The sequence below is a fragment of the Lolium perenne genome, chromosome 5, assembly GCF_019359855.2.
Source record: "Lolium perenne isolate Kyuss_39 chromosome 5, Kyuss_2.0, whole genome shotgun sequence".
Taxonomy (NCBI): Eukaryota; Viridiplantae; Streptophyta; class Magnoliopsida; order Poales; family Poaceae; genus Lolium; species Lolium perenne.
This window is the reverse complement of record NC_067248.2, coordinates 215,271,444-215,280,503: the sequence shown is the minus strand read 5'-3', so window position 1 is coordinate 215,280,503 and position 9,060 is coordinate 215,271,444. Positions and strand designations below refer to the sequence as shown.

Genomic DNA, 9,060 nt, shown 5'->3' with positions numbered 1-9,060 from the left:
GCGAGGAGTAGAAAACTGGAACGACATGCTCGTACGAGATAGAGCGACCACTTAGGGACGCTACCCGTGCCCGAGAGGAGGCCAACGAGGCCAGATGGCATCGCGTCGCCTAGATATCCGTCGAGCGGGCACCAACGAAGGAGGTTGCTCGCCTCCTTATGATGGCCGATCGACAAAGGCTCCTTGAGCTCAATGCTCAGAGCCTCGCTGAGGCTGCTGCCCCACGAAGCAGCGTGGGTCGTCTAGAACAAGGATTGTCGTTAGTGGCGGGCGCCGCTGAAGGGCTAATGTTGCAGGGCAAGCTTCGACGACATGAACGAACAATGCTGCACCACTAGATGCGTGAAGCAAGGGCGGTGAGATCGGCGCGGGGTAGGCGCAGCAGGCTAGCCAAGGGAAGAACAGCGGCGAGGCTAGTTTTAGTTTAAATTTAGCCATTTTCATTAAATATAACAAAATTTGAATGAAAATTTTAATTTTTGTTGAATTTAAGTTTTTCAAATGCTTTTTGGAGGGGCGTGGATGACAAAAAACACGTCTAAAACGCGGCACCACGTGGCGGCATCCCCATCGTCCGATCTGACGCTTTAGTCGAACATTATTTAGAGATATGCTCTAAACTCTCCCCCGTACGTATTAAAATTTCTCTTTATAATTCTGTCAAAAAAAATCTCTTTATAGTAAAAATTAGAGAAGTTTGATCGCGTTTGAAAGCTTTGTCTATTTAGTACCAAAGGCAGTACACACAGTTCCACGACGGCCACCAAAGTTGATCCGCATGTAGCCAAATACACAGAGAGTAAAAAAAGTGTCTGCAGAGTAAATTGCTTTCTCTATAGGGTCGCCATCCAAGTGTCACATACGAACAAAATTTCCTTTTTCTAGTAATACAGTATAAACGTAGATGTTTATATACACGTGCATACACTCATCTTTCTATGAGCACCTTCGAAAGACTGATCCGCCGGATTGAATCTTGAAAATTGACGAAATCACCATAAACACCTCGCTGTCTGACAGAAACATCACCTCCTACTAAATATTTTGCATTTATAAAATACATAGATATGATGAGCTGAGGTACAACCACTCTCCTAACCCAACCTCAGGTTCGCTGTCACCAACAAAATTTCCTGAAACGCAGCACGGAGCTGCAGAACCAAATCGGAGAAAAAACACGGTAGCAAAATTTTCGAATAGTAGTAATCTTCCATTTTTGTTTTTGCACGCACGCAAATATCGTCAGCTCTCCTCCTGTTCCCCTCACGCAAAGATCGCCTGTCACCTCTCAGGCTCTCGCCGTCGGTCTCCGCCGTTCAGATCTTTCCGCCCCCGGCCGCCGGCGACAGCGCGCCCGCCTCTCACACGTGCAACTCCCCGCCGTGCCGCCGCGAGCGCAGGAACGGCCGCGTCCACCCGCTCAGACACTGGCCTGTGGGGCCGCGCGCGCTGACGTGGTTGCCTTCGTCTTCCTCCCCCAACGCCCCCAAATAAAGCCAAGCCCAGCGCGGCCGAGGCCACCAACTCCCACCTCGTGGACTCCTCCCAAAACTAAACCCTCGCTCTCACCCCCAACTTGGATGCGCCCGTGACCACACCGCCGCCGCCAGCCCACCGCGACCTCCGCCGCCGATGGCGTCCATCTCCGGCGCGGCGGCGCCGCCCTGCCACTCCCCCTGCCGTCTCCGTCTCCGGCGGCAGCTCCTCCTGCGCCCGTCCCACCTCCGCCTCCGCGCGCCCCACTCCATCACCTCCCCCTCCCACTCCTCCCCCTCCCCACCGCTCGCGCCCGCGCACGCGGTCGAGAAGGACCCGATCAAGCTCTGGGACCGCTACGTGGACTGGCTCTACCAGCACAAGGAGCTCGGCCTCTTCGTCGACGTCAGCCGCATGGCCTTCACCGCCGACTTCCTGCGCCGGATGGAGCCGCTCATGCAGCGGGCCTTCGTCGCCATGGGGGAGCTCGAGAAGGGCGCCATCGCCAACCCCGACGAGGGCCGCATGGTCGGCCACTACTGGCTCCGCGACCCGGGCCTCGCCCCCAACTCCTTCCTCCGCACCAAGATCGAGAACACCGTCGACCACATCCTCGCCTTCTCGCAGGACGTCGTCTCGGGCAAGGTCAGCTCAGCGCAGTTTGTTGTACTGTACTACTTATTTCCCCGTACAGTTTATTGCTACTCCAAAGGAGGAGGAGTATAGATTGGATGAAAATATCTGGGGTTTGTAATGCAACAGCATCACTCTTCGGTATTTGTAGCTCTGCCATGATGAAACCTTAATTTGGGGCTTGACTTGTGGAAATGCAATTGCTTATAGTAAGTCAGAGAAACAGTGCTAGCAGTAGTAGTTAGCTTTAGTTGTCCAAAAAAATCACCTGGAAGCATCAGCAGATGCTATTGTAAAAATAATTTGATTGTTCAGGTTCTCGTTGTGCATTTCTATTGCTGGGTATGCCATCACCAGGAAGGTTAGAGCAATATGTAACCATGCTCTGGCATAGTAATACACACACATGATTTGATGATTGGCATGAATGGATGCTAGGCAATGTGCATTGTACAAAGATAGATGCGGGTTATGTGTACCTTATTCAGGCTTTTCATATATTCATTTGGAATCACTGCAAGCTCTTATAAGCCAGTTTTGCCATGAAATGCAGATTAAACCTCCGTCGTCTCAGGCTGGTCGTTTTACCCAAATACTCTCTATAGGAATTGGAGGGTCATCTTTGGGGCCTCAGTTTGTTTCTGAGGCGCTTGCGCCCGATAACCCCCCGTTGAAGGTATTGTCCCAAGTTCTCCTGTCCATTCGGTTGGTGCCTTTCATGCCACTAGCTGTTATAAGCTTTACCCCTAATTATTCCGCTTGATACCAGATACGATTTATTGACAACACCGATCCTGCTGGAATCGATCACCAAATTGCTCAACTAGGGGCAGAACTTGCATCTACTCTTGTAATTGTAATCTCAAAGGTACAGATGGTTTTCCAATGGTATGCCTCTCCTTTCTCACTTGCTAGTAGATACATGTTCGCATAACATGTTTGTTTGTACTTACAGAGTGGTGGTACACCTGAAACCCGGAACGGTCTACTAGAAGTACAGAAGGCCTTCAGAGATGCTGGATTGGAATTCTCGAAACAGGTTTTGACCTAAGGTTCTTTTTGTTTTCTTGCAAGTTATTTATAAATTGAAATAGCAAATGTTTGGACAACATGTAACTACAACCAGTTAGTGTTACTCTGGATTCTTAATTTACTATAGGTACTGATGTAACCATACTATGAGGGAGACTTGTCTCATGTTTAATCTGCAAACTAGTGAGATAATTTGTATGGACTGGATAATGCATCAATAGAGTTTTTGTGTTCATTGTTGTTGCTCAGTAACAAAACATTTGTCTTGATAATCCAGTTTATTGTTTTGCAAAAATGTTGTGGCAATCAGTTTCTGGTTTATACAAAACTGTATGATTATCCTATGCACAGTTTCCGCACTGATTTAGAACAAGTTCACTATGTGATGACACAAACTATTTTGCAGGGTGTTGCAATTACTCAAGAAAATTCTTTATTAGATAACACTGCCAGAATAGAGGGATGGTTAGATCGTTTTCCTATGTTTGACTGGGTTGGTGGTAGAACATCAGAATTATCAGCTGTGGGGTTACTTCCAGCTGCATTGCAGGTCAGTGTCTTCTATTTTCCTGTGGTTATAAGTGGACTTCTACGAAATTCCAGATTAACACGAGTGTGTTTTGCCACTTACCAGGGTATCGATGTCAAGGAAATGCTTATTGGTGCAGCACTAATGGACGAAGAGACCAGGAACACTGTGGTATGGGATTTTACATGTATAGGCTATCTGCTCTGGTAATATTTTTTGACTATGGAGAATGTCTAAAATGTTGTTTTGCACTTATCCAGGTTAAGGAAAATCCAGCAGCATTACTTGCATTATCTTGGTACTGGGCTACAGAAGGAGTAGGCAATAAGGTTCGCAGCTTCATGGGTTACAACTTCAGTCCAGGTTTCTGATTTGAGTATTTTGCTTACCAGTCACTTTACTCCTCTTCCAGGATATGGTTGTACTTCCGTACAAGGATAGTCTGCTACTTTTGAGTAGATATTTGCAACAACTTGTCATGGAATCTCTTGGAAAAGAGTTTGACCTTGATGGCAATCGGGTATGTATTCTTGCTTCTCTATTCCTAGCACATGATGTTCTGTAACTACACTACTAGCTGCAGAATTTTTTGTTCAGTAGTGTTCTTTGTTAAGTGTAGAAAATTTTAATGGCAGGTTAATCAAGGGCTAACTGTATATGGTAACAAAGGAAGCACAGACCAGCATGCGTAAGTTTGCGCTTATTTTTTCTGTACTGCTTTACTGTGGTTAAGGTGCATTGTTTACTGAATTGTTCGTGGTTGCAGCTACATTCAACAGCTGAGAGAAGGGGTGCACAACTTCTTCGTTACTTTTATCGAGGTTTTGCGTGACAGGCCTCTCGGTCATGATTGGGAGCTCGAACCGGGAGTTACATGTGGTGATTACTTGTTTGGGATGTTGCAGGTTTGTCTTCAGAGTTCAGACTTGAAGAGATAGACTCATGTTAATTTGTGTGCCAGTATGATGATCAGTGACAGCGGAAACCGTATACTTGCAGGGTACACGTGCTGCTCTTTATTCTAATGACCGGGAGTCCATCTCCGTTACTGTGCAAGAAGTGACCCCCAGAGCTGTTGGAGCACTGGTTGCACTCTATGAACGTGCAGTTGGGATTTATGCGTCTCTAGTTAACATCAATGCGTATCATCAGCCTGGTACTCTCCTCAATATGCACTACTTTGCTCAGGCTCCTTAACTTACTATTGTTATCCTTATGTTCATATATGTTCTATATGCTACACAGGTGTTGAGGCAGGAAAAAAGGCAGCAGGAGAGGTATTGGCACTTCAGAAGAGGGTGCTGACTGTCATGAATGAAGCCAGGCATGAAATCTCTTATTTACTCCTCGTTGATTGATCAAATGAGTGTTCTCTTTGCAGCTACTTGGATGCCGTTGGTTATATATGTTTGCTTGTTCTCTTTCAGCTGCAAAGACCCTGCTGAACCATTGACTCTGGAACAAATCGCAGATCGCTGTCATTGCCCAGAAGATGTAATCTTCACCTTCGCCTTAGCATGCTTTCTGTTTTTGCTCTGTTTTGTGTTTCTGATTTCTTAACTTGTGCATTATGCTTGAACCAGATTGAGATGATATACAAAATTATACAGCACATGGCAGCAAATGATAGAGCGCTTATAGCAGAAGGCAGCTGCGGTTCTCCTCGAAGCGTCAAGGTTTATCTTGGAGAATGCAATGTAGACGACCTATGATTGCCTTCTAGATCTTCAGGTTTGGATTTGTGTAAAATTGGGTGGTCTCCTGAAATAAAAGGAACAGCACCAATGGCTGGGCCATGCATGTTCCAGATGTGCCATTAGTTTCTTATTTGGTTGTGATGACACGGTTGACGTGACCTTGTACTTTAGGGTACAGTTTTTTTTTTCTCTTTTTGAAGTGCTACCAAATTACAAAACAAAGGAGGGATACCCTGCACACATTACTTCGTTTAAACTTATCTTTGTCATCAATGTATTCTGTTTAATCTCCATTCGGACAGAATTGTTTGCAATCAGTTACTTTTTATTTGAAACGCAATCAGTTGACTTATTATTCTGGCGTGGAGGTATAATATTCAAACGAGTGGCTTATCTGTTTTGTGTACAAAGGCAGATCTTAACAGAGTTTATTCTGCCATCAACGCAAGTTACTGAAATGAATGTCATATATACATTTTTCGTGTACAAAGAGTCCAACTGCTGCTTCACACAACCAAATGAATGGCCTATTTACATCACCAATGTAATTTATTCAAATGGGCTTCCAAGCCTCCTGCAAACCTGAATGCTAAACTGCAATTCTTCAAGCATCATAGATCTAACCGCTAGACCCCAATCCCCCCATCAACAGTATTACTACTCGATTTCCAAGCAATGTGGTGAACCAACCTAAATAACAAGAGGCACACCAGTAACAACAGTGTTCACCACCGATTATTCACAGTAACTTGGCTACCACGCGCCAGGACATCCGAACGGCTGTACTTGCTACCTTAAGAATTGCTTGATTATTGTAGATCCTGTCACCATGAAAAATGTGGACTACAGTCAGATTACAAAATGAAATAATACAGGGAATAAATTACTCCTATCTAATGCAACTTTTAAGAGCAGCGTATGACTGTCCCTTATCCTGACAGGTTCCATGCCTGATTGATGCCCCAGATCATGGCAACCTTACATAGGCCAGGACCAGTCTAAATTTCTTGACTACGTTGGAACTTAGAAGTGATCAATCATGGGGCTAACACATATTCCATATTTGCTCACAAGGTTAACTAGTACTGAAGAACAGTAGAGCATAAGCTATCATCAGGAACTTTACAAAGTTCGCAACAGTACTCTAGTACCCCACTAGTCACTAGATGGGAAGAGTTTACATAATGGATGACCAAGATGAACTTTGAAGACATTGGCAGTACGTTTGACTCTGCTTATGTGGTTTGTGAAACGAAATTAGCCACTGAGGGTTGGATAGAAAAATAATTTGCACGATTTCAGGGAACTCAAGCTTAGTAAACAAACTATGTATGTTGTTTCAGCATTTCTTAAAATTTCATGTCCAAGCTCAGTGGAACAACTTACCCAACAGCTGTGGCACCCCATGAAGCTACATTATAAGCAACTTTTGTCCCATCCCATGCCTTCCGAAGTTTGCCTTTTCTCTTCTCTGCCGAAAATGTCTTCTTAAGGGCTGGCAGAAGAATGGTCAGCATGAAAACATTCATTTAACATGACTTGAGTAATCATTCTCAGGAACAAGGAAATAAGAGAGGGAACCTTTTTGAAGTCGATCAGGAGACAATTCCTGTAGAACATGAAATTTTTATAGATCAGATATATCACCTCATACATGAAGAGACACGACAAAACAGGATATTATAGAGAAGAGCAACACAACTATGGCGACTTTGGCATCTCTTATAAAGAGGTGCACAGCTTTATGGTACAGAAACTTAGGTGCCAAGGTGATGGCTGAAATTACAGACTGGAGTGAAAATAGAAAGACATTCCTACCTTGGTTTTTTTAAGTGTCAGTAAGTATGTGGCTACAAAGAAAGCTATCCCTTCAGCTGCATCCTCTGGCTTAACAAGAACGTATCCATTGTCGTCATCATCTTCCCACACATCTACCGCCTTTATCATATCCCATGACGTATCCATTTCAGCTGTGGAAAAGAACACAGAATGAATTGTAGAAAATTGCATCTCTATTTCGAGAAGAATTAAATAAAAAGGGATATGAAGCACAGCATAGAAGACAACTGATAGTTCATATCCATTGGATGAGTTATCTTAGCTGGCCATATATTTAGATAGATTGTGCAGTACCAGCAGTAATAACAGCATTCAGTAGAGACATACCTGCACCATTTTGACATACGGACTTTTGAATTTCTTCGAATTCTTGAAGAAACCCAGGTGATTCAAACCTAGATTTAACAAGATCAAACATCTGCAAGGTGAAAACAAGTTGTTCAGAGCATTTGGACAGCCTCATTGTAAATAAAATGAATTAATACGAAAACCGTCTATGCTCCCTGTCCTATTGCTCAAGAAAAAAAAAACACAAGGTGACCATGAAATTGTTCTGCACACATTCTAAATGTGAAATTGGGAATAAAATATACACCTAGAAAAATATTGCACCTCCTATTCTGATCCTAGTACCCTGTTAATAGCAGTCCCTTTGCTAGTCGTAAATACTTAGCCCAAAAGTGGGAATAAACGTGTCTAGCCTAAATTATCACATTCTGCTGTTCCAGCACCTTAGGCGCCGATATGCTTATTTTGGAGAACCTACACACTGCATTTGATCCTGCTTCTAATAAAAGGGCATGTTTCCAAGTACTGAGTCCAGATATTCAGGTTCCTCACCAGTCCAGGGACAAACATAAGAACAACAATATGAAAGCAAATTTTAACTAGTTCTGGAAACAGGGTACCCAAGTCAGATCTAGATGGCTAACCGATCAAGTTAGTTCTAATTTACGCATACAAACCTGAAACAACGAGAATCTAGTTGAACTACCGCGCAGTGTCGACAGTTGCACGCTATTTAGCGCAATTAATGCCTGAATAGTCTGGACTCTCGAAGTCGCCGCATCCGTACCTGGTCGGTCGCGTGGTCGGAGTCACTCGCCAGCGACGCCGCGGAGTCACCGTCGTCGGCGTGCTCGCTGTCCCCGTACTCCGAGGCCTCGGTGTCCGCGGCCACCGAAGAGAGGGAGGCGCCGAGATCGGCGTCGCCCAGCCCGTCGAGCGTCCGCCGGAGCTCCTGCAGGAGCGACTCCAGCCTCTGCCTCCGCAGCCTGACCTTCGGCGACCGCCGCGGGGGCGGCGAGGAGGTGGAGGGCGGCTCCATCGGGAGGGAGGGAACCCTGCTGTCGGTCGCCGGAGGAGGCGACGCCGGACTGGAACTAGCGCCTGTACCGTGTACTAGTTGCCTTGTGCATCGAGGCGTGTGTTCGTTCTCGTGTGATTGATGGTAACCGGAAGGTGTTTTTGCTGCTTTGGTTTGCGTTGCGTGACTGCTAAGTGGGCCGAGGCTTAGAAGTTAGACCCCACCTGTCAGTAAGCCGTACAAGCGTGAAAAAAGTTAAGGATATGAGTAACTGTGTAAAATGGTAAAATAGTAAGAAGATCAGAAGGGCATGGCCAACGGTATGCCTCAACATACCGGCTGACATGTCCATGTAGGTTCAGATACCCTGAGTCTAAAAAAATAGTAGCTTTAAAAGTGAAGTTGTAGCTTGCAGAGTCACTCGGTGGTCGGGTGTTATAAAAACACAGAAAAATTGTGTTAGAGGCCGTCCGTTTTGGGCCGTTTGCGTCGTCCGTTTGGGTCGCGCGCTGCGCCCAACGCGCCAGATTTGGGTCGCGGCGCCCCAT

At 45.4% G+C, this 9,060-nt stretch overlaps 2 protein-coding genes across 2 annotated transcripts; one reads left to right on the top strand and one right to left on the bottom strand.

Moving 5' to 3' along the window:
* The first annotated feature begins 1,326 nt into the window (after nucleotides 1-1,326).
* On the top strand, nucleotides 1,327-5,663 carry LOC127301910 (glucose-6-phosphate isomerase 1, chloroplastic). Its single transcript, XM_051332209.2, has 14 exons — nucleotides 1,327-2,121; nucleotides 2,663-2,785; nucleotides 2,879-2,977; nucleotides 3,065-3,148; nucleotides 3,548-3,691; nucleotides 3,776-3,841; nucleotides 3,931-3,999; nucleotides 4,083-4,190; nucleotides 4,306-4,358; nucleotides 4,437-4,575; nucleotides 4,670-4,826; nucleotides 4,916-4,994; nucleotides 5,098-5,164; nucleotides 5,254-5,663. Exons 1-14 carry the CDS (start codon nucleotides 1,633-1,635, stop codon nucleotides 5,380-5,382), a joined length of 1,806 nt encoding a protein of 601 aa, XP_051188169.1. The 5' UTR covers nucleotides 1,327-1,632; the 3' UTR covers nucleotides 5,383-5,663.
* A 153-nt stretch (nucleotides 5,664-5,816) lies between these two features.
* On the bottom strand, nucleotides 5,817-8,673 carry LOC127301911 (uncharacterized). Its single transcript, XM_051332210.2, has 6 exons — nucleotides 8,282-8,673; nucleotides 7,534-7,624; nucleotides 7,186-7,337; nucleotides 6,949-6,976; nucleotides 6,754-6,862; nucleotides 5,817-6,188 (listed from the first exon to the last, which is right to left on the bottom strand). The coding sequence occupies exons 1-6, from the start codon at nucleotides 8,531-8,533 to the stop codon at nucleotides 6,107-6,109; spliced, it is 714 nt and encodes a 237-aa protein (XP_051188170.1). The 5' UTR covers nucleotides 8,534-8,673; the 3' UTR covers nucleotides 5,817-6,106.
* Nucleotides 8,674-9,060: the final 387 nt, after the last annotated feature.

What these genes read in the sequence shown, in the direction of transcription:
- LOC127301910 (XM_051332209.2), top strand. Translation starts at nt 1,633, where the DNA reads ATGGCGTCCATCTCCGGCGCGGCGGCGCCGCCCTGCCACTCCCCCTGC. An exon ending in CAGAAGGAGTAGGCAATAAG is followed by an intron (nt 4,000 to 4,082) that starts GTTCGCAGCTTC and finishes CTCCTCTTCCAG; the next exon opens with GATATGGTTGTACTTCCGTA. An exon ending in ACTTGTTTGGGATGTTGCAG is followed by an intron (nt 4,576 to 4,669) that starts GTTTGTCTTCAG and finishes GTATACTTGCAG; the next exon opens with GGTACACGTGCTGCTCTTTA.
- LOC127301911 (XM_051332210.2), bottom strand. Translation starts at nt 8,533, where the DNA reads ATGGAGCCGCCCTCCACCTCCTCGCCGCCCCCGCGGCGGTCGCCGAAG. An exon ending in TGACACTTAAAAAAACCAAG is followed by an intron (nt 6,977 to 7,185) that starts GTAGGAATGTCT and finishes CATGTTCTACAG; the next exon opens with GAATTGTCTCCTGATCGACT. An exon ending in TGGGGTGCCACAGCTGTTGG is followed by an intron (nt 6,189 to 6,753) that starts GTAAGTTGTTCC and finishes TCATGGTGACAG; the next exon opens with GATCTACAATAATCAAGCAA.